Source organism: Chiloscyllium plagiosum, chromosome 24, assembly GCF_004010195.1.
Source record: "Chiloscyllium plagiosum isolate BGI_BamShark_2017 chromosome 24, ASM401019v2, whole genome shotgun sequence".
Taxonomy (NCBI): Eukaryota; Metazoa; Chordata; class Chondrichthyes; order Orectolobiformes; family Hemiscylliidae; genus Chiloscyllium; species Chiloscyllium plagiosum.
The window spans coordinates 2,669,832-2,684,422 of NC_057733.1; the positions used below are offsets into that span (position 1 = coordinate 2,669,832).

At 41.8% G+C, this 14,591-nt stretch overlaps 1 protein-coding gene across 1 annotated transcript in view; it reads right to left on the reverse strand.

The window, feature by feature from the left end:
• The window catches only part of unc13d (unc-13 homolog D (C. elegans)), a 155,992-nt gene that overhangs the window by 20,648 nt on the left and 120,753 nt on the right, over positions 1–14,591 (reverse strand). Inside the window, exons 26-28 of the mRNA XM_043715210.1 lie at positions 10,975–11,109; positions 8,118–8,189; positions 6,060–6,143 (exon numbers count right to left, since the gene is read on the reverse strand). Coding sequence (XP_043571145.1) covers positions 6,060–6,143; positions 8,118–8,189; positions 10,975–11,109 — 291 coding nt within the window. The remainder of the gene's footprint in view (positions 1–6,059; positions 6,144–8,117; positions 8,190–10,974; positions 11,110–14,591) is intronic.

The window sequence follows — 14,591 nt, forward strand, 5'->3', positions numbered from 1 at the left end:
ACAAAACGCTACATAGGACAAACAGGAAGACAGCTAACGATCCGCATTCATGAACACCAACTAGCCACGAAACGTCACGACCAGCTATCCTTAGTAGCCACACACGCAGATGACAAGCAACATGAATTCGACTGGGACAACACTACTATTATAGGACAAGCCAAACAGAGAACAGCCAGGGAATTCCTAGAGGCATGGCACTCATCCACAGATTCAATCAATAAGCACATCGACCTGGTCCCAATATACTGACCACTGCAGCGGACAGCTGGAACTGACAACCAGAAGCGGTAGATTCAAACCACTACAAATGCCGGAGGAAAGATCACAGAAGCGCTTCACAGGAGGCTCCCAAGCACTGAGGATGTCACCTAGACAGGGGACGAAACGTCTGCAACACAAATTCCCAGCTCGGCGAACAGAACCATCATTTATGGGATGTGGGCATCGCAGGCTAGGCCACCATTTATTTCCCATCTCTAATTGCTCAGAGGGCAGTTAAGAGTCAAACAAATTGCTGTGGGTCTAGAGTCACATGTAGACTAGATAGGGATGGCAATTTCCTTCCCAAAAGGAAATTAGTGAACCAGATGGGGTTTTCCAACAATTGACAACGGACTCTTGGTCATGATTAGACACTTAATTTCAGATTTTTATTGAATTCAAAGTCCACCATTTGCCATGCTGGGACTTGAACCTGCATCCACAGAACATTTCCTGGATTACCAGTCCAGACATAAAAAACACTAGGCCATTCCGTCCCCATAATGTCCCAAAGTGCTTCACAGAAAATTAATTATGTTTGAATATACCATTATAAAATAAAGGAAGTGGGGCAGCCAATTTGTGCACAGTGAGTACTCACCAATTGCAATCAAGGATAGATAAATGTTAACCACAATATCAGGAATACTTCCTTCATTTTTCAATGAGGTATACTTTATAATGACAGATCAAATGGATCTCAGTTTAGTAGTACACCAGAATGTCAATCTGGAAAATGTTCCATGTACCTGGAGTGAGATTTGACCATGGAAGTTTCAGAGGAAATTCAGTACTGCATCAAACAGCACCAGAACATCTGCTATCCCTTGAGTTCATTCAATTTCACAGAGCCTTAAAGGTTTACAACACAGAAAAGAGCCCTTAGGCCCATCGGGAGTGCACTAGTCAAAAACAACCACCTAACTATTCTAATATTTTCCAGCACTTGGCCCTTAGCCTTGTGTACTTTGGCATCACAAGTGCACATCTAAATACTTCTTAATGTTGTGAGGGTTTCTGCCTGTACCACCCTTACAGGTAGTGATTACAGATTCCAACCTCCCTCTGGGTGAAAAGGTTTTCCTCATTTCGTCTCAACCTTCTGCCATTTACTTTAAATCTATACCCTCCCTGGTCAATGATTCTCTATCAAAGGGAAATGTTTCTTCCTATCTACCCTCTCCATGCTCCTCAATTTTATACATCTCAACCATGTCCCCTCTCAATCTCCTCTACTCTAAAGAAAACAATCCGGTCTGTCCAATCTAACTTCATAACAAACTCTCTAGCCCAGGAAACGTGTTGGTAAGTCTTCTCTGCATCCCGTCCAGGGCTAACCACATCGCACCTAAAGTGTGGATTCCAGAATACACAATACTCTTGCTGTGGCCTAACCAACATTTTATACAGCTCCAACATAACCTCCCTGCTCTTAAACCCATGCACATGAAAGTCCCTCTGATCCTTGGTAATCCCCAGGGTCCTATGATTTCATCATGTATTCTCTTGCCTTGTTTGTCCTGTCCAGGTGCATCACCTCATTCTTATCCAGACTGAATTTCATTTGCCACTGATCAGTCCATCTGACCAGCTCGTCTATATCTTCCTATAATCTAAGGCTATCTTCCTAACTATTCACTACCCATCAATTTTTGTATCATCTGTGAACTTTCTAATCAACCCCCTATATTCAAGTCTAAATCATTTACAAACAACACTGATCCTTGTGGATCTCGACTGGACACAGACTTCCAATTGGAAAAAAACCCTTCAACTGTCACCCTTTGCATCTTCTCATTAAGCTAAATGTGGATTCAATTTACCAAGTCTCCTTGAATCACATGGGCTCTTACTTTTGCTATCAGTCTCCAATACGAGACCTTATCAAAGCCTTACTGAAGTCCATGTAGATTACAACAAAAGCATTGTCCTCATCTCAAGAAGGGGAAATTATAGACCTGTGAGCCTTCCTTCGGTTGTAGGGCAAGTGTTGGAAAGGGTCATGAGAGATAGGATTTATAATCATCAAGAGAGGAATAAGTTGATTAGGGGTAGTCAGCACAGTTTTGTGAAGGGTAGGTCGTGCGTCGCAAACCTTATTGAGTTCTTTGAGACGGTGACCAAACAGGTGGATGAGAGTAAAGCCGTTGATGTGGTGTACATGGATTTCAGTAAGACGTTTGATAACGTTCCCCACGGTTGGCACAAAATACGGAGTCATGGGATTGAGGGTGATTTAGCGGTTTGGATCAGAAATTGGCGAGCTGAAAGGTGATGGTTGATGGGAAATATTCATCCTGGAGTTCAATTACTAATGGGGTACCACAAGGATCTGTTTTGGGTCCATTGTTGTTTGTCATTTATATGAATGACCTGGATGACGGCACAGAAGGATGGGTTAGTAAATTTGTGGATAATACTAAGGTTGGTAGAGTTGTGGATAGTGATGAAGGTTATAGGTCACAGAGAGACACAGATAAGCTGCAGAACTGGGCTGAGAGGTGACAAATGGAGTTTAATGCTGAAAACTGTGAGGTGATTCACTTTGCAATGAGTAACAGGAATGCAGAGTACTGGGCTAATGGTAAGATTCTTGGTAGTGTAGAGAGATCTCGGTGTCCAAATACATAGATCCTTGAAAGTTGTCACCTAGGTTGATAGGTTTGTTAAGAAGGCATATGGTGTGTTAGCTTTTATTGGTAAAGGGACTGAGTTTCGAAACCATGAGATCAAGATGCAGATGTACAAAATTCTGGTGTTGGAGTATTGTGTACAGTTCTGGTCACCACGTTATAGGAAGGATGTGGAAGTTTTGAAAAGGATTCAGAGGAGATTTACTAGGATGTTGCCTGGTATGGAGGGAAGGTCTTATGAGGAAAAGCTGAGGGACTTGAGGCTGTTTTCATTAGAAAGAGGAAGTTGAGAGGCGACTTAATCGAGACATATAGGATAATCAGAGGGTTAGATGGGTTGGACAGTGAAAGCCTTTTTCCTCAGATGGCAATGGCTAGTGCAAAGGGACGTAGCTTTAAACTGTGGGGTGATAGATAAAGGACAGATGTCAGAGGTAGTTTCTTTACTCAGAGAATAGTAGGGCCATGGAGTGCACTGCCTGCAACAGTAGTAGACTCGGCAACTTTAAGAGCATTTAAATGGTCATTATCATAACCATAGAGATTTACAGCATAGCAGCATATCCCTCCAAACGCTTCCTATTCATATACCCTTTTAAATGTGGATAGGTATATGGACAAGGGTAGGTTTGATGGGCTTCAGATTGGTTCCACAGGCTGGTGCAACATCGAGGGCCGAAGGGTCTGTTCTGCGCTGTAATGTTCTATGCTCTGTGTACATATCTGGCCCAATGAAGTCGGTCAGACATGACTTCCCCTTAACAGAACTATGCTGACTGTTTTTGATTAATCCCTGCCTCTCCAAATGCAGATTGATTCTTCCCAAAACACAATAAAAATTATTTACAACTAGATTAATTTAATACATCAAACAATGTCAGGGCAGATTCCTGCCTACTATCCTGTCATTGCATCTCAGCTGCATTATCAGATATGTGTCCACTCACATTTATCCTGAAACAGATTCCCAGTTGTTGCCAAATGTTTCCATGTGGATTTCTCTCCATGAGGAGTTGAGTTGAGACTACCCAAACTAACTTTATTCTATCTTGCCAACAGGTAAGAGGATCCAAACCCACCATGTAAAAGAAGAAAGTGCCATTTAGCTTATCATGCCGATGCTAGCTCTTTGAAAGAGCTCTCCAATCAGTTTCACTCCCCTCTCCTTTTTCCACAGTACCTACAAACTCTTTCTTTGCAAGAATTTATCCAATTACAATATGAAAGTTACCATCTGCACACCACTTCTATAAAAATGAGCATCTTCCCATTAAACCAATACAAATAATTTTTAAAATTGAAAATCTACTGAAAGGATTATTGGCATGCTAAATTTAAATTTCATATCAAAATAGAATGGATAGAGCTACTTCAGGAAAATCATTCACTGTGGTAAAAAAGGTCAGACGTTAAAACCAAAATAATCCAGACTGAGTCACATGATCATTTTCCCAGAACATTAAAAGAGTATGAACACTGCAAATGAAATCAAAAGTCAACTGAATTGACTTAGATTATCAAGAAAGAGACATGGCAGATGGGGACAGGGGAATGTGGCGGGAATTTTTGTGGGATATGGTGGGAAGGTATTGAAGGGATATTTGATTAATTTCTACATCCTTGTGTTTGAATCCCTCCATGAACTAGCACCTCCCTTCTATATAGCCTCTTCAAGCTTGACAGCATTCCCTGAAACCTTCATTCCTCTGCTGTACCCACTATTTGCCTCGACATTGACAGCCACATGTTTCACCCGCTTGGCTCCTTATGCTAGAATTCCTGCCCTAACCCTCTCCACCTCAACATCTCCCACCTCCATCTTTTAAGGCCCTCATTATAAGTCACTTCCATGACCAAATCTGTGGTTCCTTTCCTTTTGTCTGCTTTTGATTAGTATCCATTTTCCTTCTGCTCCTGTCTCTGTAAAGTATATTCCAACATTAATATTGTGAAGTCAACGTAAATTGTTGCCTGATTGTGATTAATGACAGTCAATGTAATGATATATAAATATATATAATATCAGAGAGTGCATCAACAGAACCTATTCTCAGAACTTATGTAGTCCCTGCTGTATATCAATAATATTGATATACAGCAGCTCTGAGAATGGTCAGGATTCACTGAGATCGACAGGACCAACAACACATGCCAGATTCTTAATCTCATTCCAGGGGCTGGCCAGTTTTATTAAAGAGAGTTTTTGATCTCTGCATGACTTCCTGCACTCTCAAAGGAGCCATCCAATCAGGCTCAGTAGCAGCATCATTTATGACACTGAAGGAGTTAGAATTCAATGTTCCTGTCATCTTTGAGTTTCCCGACAACATGGAACAGTTTAACCACCTGGAGGCAGGCACCCAGTGGAGAATAGTTGTGGGTAAAGCTAAAAGACACATTATTGAGGGATTTTCTGCTCACCCACCAGCCCCAATGCCCCATCCCATTCCCCCAACTACCTTATCCTAAGTTCCAATCTACCATTCCCAATCCCTGTCTCACCTCCACCCCCACCCATCCCAATGGGGGGACCTGAATATTTCTGCTGCTTTTAAAATCATGCTTAAAAAGACTGATAAGAGGGCACCTCCATGTTAGCTGGCTGATCCTTTCAGACTGAAGGCCACTGATTTTCCTTTAGCACCTATAATTGGATGGGGATTTTTTTTCATGTCAATTGATGGGGTACTTCCATGAAAAGGAGAAAGTGAGGACTGCAGATGCTGGAGATCAGAGTTTAAAAATGTGTTGCTGGAAAAGTGCAGCAGGTCAGGCAGCATCAAAGGAGCAGCAGAATCGACGTTTCAGGCATAAGCCCTTCTTCAGGAATGACCTGAAGATTCCTGAAGAAGAGCTTATGCCCGAAACATCGATTCTCCTGTTCCTTTGATGCTGCCTAACCTGCTGCGCTTTTCCAGCAACTACTTCCATGAAAATCCCATCAATAACTGTTCCTCCCGTGGGCAGGTTCAGAATCTCGAGGTCCTGCTCCTGTTTCCCAGTCCACATAAACAAAAACTCATCTCATTGTGTTTGATTACTGATCTTCAATGTCCTTTAAATCTATCTAGGCTTTCCTAGAGTTAGTGAGGCCTCTGCTCCATCAGTTAGACTTTCACACCTCAAATAGTACTGCATTAGAAGACAGTCTATGCTGCAGACCTGTTGCTGGATTTTCTTTGCGTAAAACTTCTGGACTAGCTCGTGAGTGCTTGCTGCATTCAGAGATAGGTGAGCCTTCAGATCCTGAAATAAATTAAAATAAGTTTACAGCAAAGTGTAGCAGCACATGAAAGGAACTACATTAATATGGTGAGCAAAACGACAAGTCAAAAATGAGAAGTGCAAAGAATTGCAAGTAATGAAAATTTGAAATTAATATTAAAATTAAACATGAAACAGAAAACAAGTGGTGAAAATACACAGCGTGTTTAGTAGAATGTGCAGAATTAACTTTTAAGGCCCACAGAAATAGCTGAAAAAACTCAGCAGGCCTGGCAGCATCTGTGGAAAGAAAACAGATTTAACATTTTGAGTCCAGTAACCCTTCTTCAGAACATTTTTCAAATTCAGCTAGGAAATAGATGAAACTTTGGAAAAGACCAAAAGGAAATTGGTTCCAAAGTGTTCAGTAGTTACTTCTCCTCTCCCCACACCCCACTATCCAAGAGAAAGGAGACATTGTCCACACTAATACAGGGATAATCATTCTATATCCAGAGGACTGTGAATGCTTAATCATGCAAAATTGAGATTGATAGGCTTATTGACACTGAAGAAATTAAAGGATTTAGGGACATGCAGAAAGTTGGACTTGAGGTGTATACTGACTAGGGAGGCACCGCATTCATTAATCAATTAACAATCTCACGTTTCTGGTGCCAGTTGGAGACTTGGCTGAAACAAGGTAGGACCAATTGATTATCCTGTACCCTCTTTGGGCGCAGCTCTCCACTGGGAACATAGGAATAGAGTGAAATTAATAGGGGACAAATGGAACTAAAGTTTATACATAAGCAGTGGCACATTCCTGGCTAAAATGTTGCGTGCAAATTCAGCACCAAGTGACCAAGAAGCTCCAAAACAATTTTACAGTCCTTGGTGATTCATTGATTTGAAGCTACACCTCCATTTGGGAGCAAGTCCCACCTTCAAGAGGCTATTGACAAAATAAATGGATATTAGTCCTCTAATCCCTGCAGCACCCACAGGAGCTGAGGTCATTGATCCGACAATATTCCTGCAAAATATCAACAATGGAGTTACATGAGAAGGTGTGTTGGCAGGTTTCTGCTGAGGCCAACCTAGCAGGTCTTGGTAAAGGCAGGTGGAGAACTGGTGGTGAATACTGATGCCCACGGTGTTGGTGGGTCTAGATCACCATGACATTGTGCCGCAGCACAGATGTCTATAGGTTCTCTGAGTGGTACATTGGTGAATATGCTGGCAATGCCAAATAAGAACATAGACACTAGTGATATCCAACTCCTGTAGGGTCTTTGCAAATGTGAAGGAATCCTTCCCTGGCTAAGTGGAAAGTCTGCTGAAGACACATTGTGGCATACTATTATTGTTCCAGGTATGTTGTGCCAGACCAGACATAGATAAGGCCTTAACAGACATTTCTTCTGGGTCTTGGGTGAGCTGTGAAGATGAATCAAATCATAATTAGCTCCCAGCAGCTCACTGCTCTTACGCAAGTCCAGCAAATGCTTGTTTAACTTACTTTTGAGGAAGGTTGGCTGGTCATGCTGACCGCCATGTCTAATGGGTACTCATTTGGCCCTGTTGTTAAGAACGACCTGCAATCTTTGCTACAGTCGCACCTGTTCAAGATGAATATGCCAGTCTCTATGGTTGGCGTGACTGATGTGTGTCCAATTTGGCATTGAGGCCTCATGATGCTACCAGATATTCCCACTGATGTGAAAATAGGATATTTTATTCAGATTTCCACAATATGTATGTACTAAATCAACTCAGCACATCTTCTGTCTTCAGCGTATTTTGGTTCATGATGGGGTAGCTGCAAGTAGAGGACTTCAAACTCAGCAAGTATCTTTTCGGAAATATAGGATGAAGACAGCAAATTTAAACCATGTGTGAGAACAAATTTGTCATTCTTGTGAATTGTCCTGATAACTGCAAGATGTAAAGCTTTGCCAAAAAGTGCATTATATCTATGTTTCAATAACAAGTTTTGCAATCCTGAGAACTCACCTTGAAACTGGTAGTCTGTAGTTCATTAAGTGACAAACCATTTCCCTCGGCATGGAAACAGTTCAGCAGATTCTGAAAGGGAAGGAACTCAGACAGTGTCAATAACAAAGTAAGGGTCTCTGACCTTAGGTGATATCAGAGTAGTCAAATGTTATTTCCAAAGTCCAATTGACCTCCAAGTAATAGTCTCCAAGCTTTGAAAGATATAGTTAGGCTGAAAGTTTGTTCATGAAGGAAAGCGTGCATAGATTTGTCAAGGGCAAAGTGTTTAATTAACTCAATTGAGTTTCTTAATGAGATAACAGAGATGGCCAATGTGGTGCTCATGGACGTTCAAAAGGCATATCATTAAAAGCCACATGATGGGTTTGTCTGCCAAGTTAAAGCTTAAGGAATAAAACAGATAGCTCGAGAATGGTTACAAATTTAGTTCAGTGACAGAAAAAGCGTCAGGGAAAATGCTTGTTTTTAAGATTAAGAACTGCTTTATACTGAACATTGAAATATTTGATTCTGGATTAGTGGTGCTGGAAGAGCACAGGCAGCATCCAAGGAGCTTCGAAATCGACGTTTCGGGCAAAAGCCCTTCATCATTGAAATATTTGAGCTGGTTCATCATGCACTGAGGAAAGGCCGTAAGCAGAAATCACCAGCTTTCCTTTCTGATGAAAGGAAAAACCAATACTGACAATAATAGGAGAATTTTAAAAGTTGAACCAGGTAAATTATTCATTAGGACGGGATGAATACTTAAAATAGAAAACTGTCTGGGGAAGGGGGAATTGGAGAAATTTTATCAGCAAAAAGAATAACAACAGGTTGATAAGTTTCAGAAACAGGCAAGGACGGAGACAAACAAAAACACAAAGTGCTGGGGAAATTCCACATTTCTGGCTGCATCTTAGAGAGAGGAACAGAGGTAATGTTTTGAGTCTAATGAGTCTTCTTCAGAACTAAAGAGAGAGGTGGAAAGGTAAGGGTTTTATGCTGTAGAGACAGCTGGGAGGAGCAAGAGGAACAGAAGGGAGGGGCAGGGTCTGGATTAGAGAGGGAGGGAGATTAGAGATACAGGTGTCACAGTACAAAAGGTTCTGGGAACAGATTTAGGTTCAGAGTCAGTGGTAATGGTAGAATATTGGTCTACTCTGCTGTAAGAAAACAGAGGCGGCCAGACATTGGGGCGAAATTGGGAAAAATAAACTGAAGGAAAGAGTTCATGGTCTGGAGTTGAACTCAATGTTGAATCCAGAAAGCTAGAAAGTGCTCAAACAGAAAATGAGGTGATGTTCCTCCAGTTTGCACTGGATTTCACTGGAGCACTGCAGCAGGCTCAAGATAGTAATGTGAGCATGTGAACAGGATGTTGTATTAAAAATGGTAGATGACCAGATGGTCAGGTCATGCTTGCAGACTGAGTAGAAGTGTTTTGCAAAGCTGTTATACAGTCTGTATTTGGTCTCTGCCCCATAGTGGGAACTGCAGATCTCTGGAGGGAATGGGGAGGAACCTTTTAAAACAATAAGGAATAATACTACAAATTGTCATTCCCAACATGGCATTAACAACCAGGAACAGATGATTTAATTTGATTTGATTTACTATTGAGAAGTATTGATTTGTGCGCTAACCAGATAAATCACACCTTACATTAGTACATCAGGGTAATAGAATAGAATGCAAAATATAGTGTTTACTGCTTCAGAGGAAGTGCAGAGGAAGATCAACTCTAATATATGAGAGGTCTGTTCGTAAATCTGATATTAGTAGGGAAGAAGCTGTTCTTAAATCTGTTGAATGTGTTTTCAAACTTTTGTATCTTCTATCCGATGGAAGAGGGTGGAAGAGAGTATAACCAGGGTGGGAGAGTCTTTGATTATGTTTACTGTTTTCCCAGAGTCAATGGATAGAAGGCTGGTTTTTGTGACAGACTGGGCAGCGTTTACAACTTTCTAATTTCCTGCATATTGGGCTGAGAGTTGCCATACCAACTTGTGATGTATCTGGATACAACACTTGTTATGGTGCATCTATCAAAATTGGTAAGAGTCATTGTGAACATCTGAATTTCCTTAGCCTTATGAGGAAGTAGAGGTGTTGGTTTCTTAACTGTAGCGTCAATATAGATGAACCAGGACGGATTGTTCATGATATTTACTTCTAGAACTTGAAGCTTTTGACCATCTCCACCTCAGCACCATTGATGCAGATAGGGGTGTGTCCTCCACTCCCCCTTGAAGTCGATGACAAACTCCTATGTTTTGCTAACAATATTGTTGTCTTTACAATATTGTGTATCTCTTTCATGAAGTCTATCTTGTTGTTTGATAATGGAGATGTAGCTGAGCAGCATCAGGCTTTCGTTTTAGGACAGTGGAACTGGTGAAGCGGTAAAAACACTGGACTAATAATCCAGAGATCCAGGATATGGGCTCAAATACCACCACAGTAGCTGGTGGAATTTAATGGGAGGAAAGTAGGAACACAGCTTTGAGACAGAGGATCAGATATGATCATACTAAATGGAGCAGCAAGCTTGAATGGCGTACTCTTGCTCCTACTTTCTGTGCTTGAATTCCAGCACCACTCCCTATCAGTATTATGGATGGATTCCTGCATGTATTCCAAAAGAACAGGCCTCCCTATTATGAGCATAATTTTGTAAAATTACTTCCTTCGGTCCTTTAACTCATGGCTTTGGTGGGGGGGGTGGTGGTGGTGGCAGTGTTGGAAGGGTACAGAGCCTCCAAGTCAGTTAGAATAAAATATGACAACAGCAGCTCTGTATTGGGAAGGAATTTACAGTTTTGGGCTCCAGGTATCACATCACATCTACTTCGAATTGGCCAAGTAATCTCACCTCCAAAGTATGGTTCAGCTTCAAATAAAACCTCTGAGAAACACCACCTTGATGTGACGTTGAGTAGATGATGTCAAGTATATCTGTCCAAAGGTAACCTAGAAGGCTGAGAATAGTCAGAAAGTCAGAGAATGGCTAATATGATGAACTGCCATATATAACAAAAAACAGAAGTTTCTGGAAAAGCTCAGCAGGAGGAAGGATCACCGGATCTGAAGTGTTAACTTTGATTTCTCTTCAGATGCTGCCAGACCTGCTGAATATTTCCAGCAAGTTTTTGTTTTTGTTTCTGATTTACAGTGCTTTCGGTTTTTATGAACTGCCATTTATATACCCATACAGTCATACAGCACAGAACCAGACCCTTTGGTTCACTTTGTCTGTGCTGACCAGACATCCTAGTCTGATTTAGTCCCATTTGGCCCATATCCCTCTAATTATATCCTTTTGATATACTCCATTAAAATCAAATGAACAGTATACTGTATACCCTCATCTACAATCACAGCAAGAACAGAATATTACTATGGTTTCCGAAAATACACAGAATGAGATAGTCAATTGGATGCTGTTTTGATACTAGCTCTCAGCTTTCCACAAGTTTTGTATTCACAGCACATCTGGGAGCATGGACCCCCGTCCTGAAGCCCCATTATATTTAAGGCAAGCTATTTAGACTGCATCTTTTCACCAGAACTAAAGACTGATATGATTTTTCTCTCCGCAGCCTTAAAACCTGAACATCTCCTTCCACATTTTTACCCATGCCCAACTCACAGGCGAGGTCATGAAATGGGTTGCATTCAGCAAAGCTAACCCATTTTCACCCACTCATTGTCCCCTTTATCAGATTTTCTCCTTCCCTGGCTTACTATCCACCATGCTTTTGACTGCCTAACTTTCTTTCTCACTCTCCTGTCATTCGCACACATACCACTTTTTCCGAGATAGTATCAACTCTGAAGAAGGGTCACTGGACTCGAAATGTTAACTCTCCTTTCTCAGATGCTGCCAGATCTGCTGAGTTTCTCCAGCAGTTTCTATTTTTGTTTATGATCTTTCATTCTGTAGTTCTACTTTAGTTACACAACAAATTGAGCAAGTCAGAGAGTCATAGAGATGTACAGCATGAAAACAGACCCTTTGGTCCAATTTGTCCATGCCAACCAGATATCCCAACCCAATCTAGTCCCATCAGCCAGCACCCGGCCCATATCCCTCCAAACCCTTCCTATTCATATACCCATCCAAATGCCTTTTAAATGTTGCAATTGTACCAGCCTCCACCACTTCCGCTGTCATTCCCCACACACACCACCTCTGCGTGAAAAGGTTACCCCTTAGGTCTCTTTTATATCTTTCCCCTCTCACCCTAAATCTATGCCCTTTAGTCCTGGACACCCCCACCCCAGGGAAGTGACTTTGTCTATTTATCCTATCCATGCCCATCATGATTTTATAAACCTCTATAAGGTCACCCCTCAGCCTCTGACATTCCAGGGAAAACAGCCCCAGCCTATTCAACCTCTCCCTATAGCTCAAATCCCCTAACCCTGGCAACATCCTTGTAAATCTTTTCTGAACCCTTTCAAGTTTCACAACATCCTTCCAGTAGGAAGGAGACCAGAATTGCACGCAACATTCCAACAGTAGCCTAATTAATGGCTTGTACAGCCGCAACATGACCTCCCAACTCCTGTACTCAATACTCTGACCAATAAAGGAAAGCATACCAAATGCCTTCTTTACTATCCTATCTACCTGCGTCTCTACTTTCAAGGAGCTATGAACCTGCACTCCAAGGTCTCTTTGTTCAGCAACACTCCCTAGGACCTTACCATTAAGTGTATAAGTCCTGCTAAGATTTGCTTTCCCAAAATGCAGCACCTCACATTTATCTAAATTATACTCCATCTGCCAGTTCTCAGCCCATTGGCCCATCTGATCAAGATCCTGTTGTAATCTGAGGTAACCTTCTTCGCTGTCCTCTTTACCTCCAATTTTGGTGTAATCTGCAAATTTACCAACTATGCCTCTCATGCTCACATCCAAATCACTTATATAAATGATGAAAAGAAGTGGACCCAACACTGATCCTTGTGGCACTCCACTGGTCACAGGCCTCCAGTTTGAAAAACAACCCTCCACCACCACCCTTCTACCTTTGAGCCTGTTCTGTATCCAAATGGCTAGTCCTCCCTGTATTCCATGAGATCTAACCTTGCTAACCAGTCTCCCATGGGGAACCTTGTCAAATACCTGACTGAAGTCCAAATAGATCACATCACCACTCTGCCCTCATCAATCCTCTTTGTTACTTCTTCAAAAAACTCAATCAAGTTTGTGAGACATGATTTCCTACGCACAAAACCATGTTGACTGTCCCTAATCAGTCCTTGCCTTTCCAAATACATGTACATCCTGTCCCTTGGATTCCCTCCAACAACTTGCCGACCACCGACGTCAGGCTCACTGGTCTATAGTTCGCTGGCTTGTCCTTACCACCTTTCTTAAACAGTGGCACCATGTTAATCAACTTCCAGTCTTCCAGCACCTCATGTGACTATCGATGATGCAAATATCTCAGCAAGAGGCCCCACAATTGCTTCCCTAGCTTCCCACAGAAGAAGGGCTTATGCCCGAAACGTCGATTCTCCTGTTCCCTGGATGCTGCCTGACCTGCTGCGCTTTTCCAGCAACACATTTGCAGCTCTGATCTCCAGCATCTGCAGACCTCACTTTCTCCACAGAAGTCTAGGGTATACCTGATCAAATCCTGGGGATTTATCCACTTTTATGTGTTTCAAGACATCCAGCACTTCCTCCTCTGTAATATGGACATTTTCCAAGACATCACCATCTATTTCCCTACATTCTTTGTCTTCTTTGTTCTTTTCCACTGTAAATACTGATGCATAATACTAGTATAGTATCTCCCCCATTTTCTGCAGCTCCACACAAAGGCCGCCTTGCTGATCTGTGAGGGGCCCTACTCTCCCCCTAGTTGCCCTTTTGTCCTTAATGTATTTGAATCCTTTTGATTCTCCTTAACTCTATTTGCCAAAGCTATCTCATGTCCCCTTTTTGCCCTCCTGATTTCCCTCTTAAGTATACTCCTCCTGCCTTCATACTCTAAGAATTCACTCGATCTATCCTGTCTATACTTTACATAAGCTTCCTTCTTTTTCTTAACCAAACCCTCTATTTCTTCAGTCATCCAGCATTCCCTATACCTACCAGCCTTTCCTTTCACCCTAACAGGAATATACTTTCTCTGGATTCTCGTTATCTCATTTTTGAAGGCTTCACATTTTCCAGACTTCCCTTTACCTGTGAACATCTGCCCTAATCAGCTTTTGAAAGTTCTTGCCTCATGCTGTCAAAATTGGCCTTTCTTCAGTTTAGAACTTCAACTTTTAGATCTGGTCTATCCTTTTCCATCACTATTTTAAATCTAATAGAATTATGGCTGCTGGTCCCAAAGTGCTCCCCCACTGACACTCAGTCACCTGCCCTGCCTTATTTCCCAAGAGTAGGTCAAGTTTTGCACCTTCTCTAGTAGGTGCATCCACATACTGAATCAGAAAATTGTCTTGTACACACTTAAAAAATTCCTC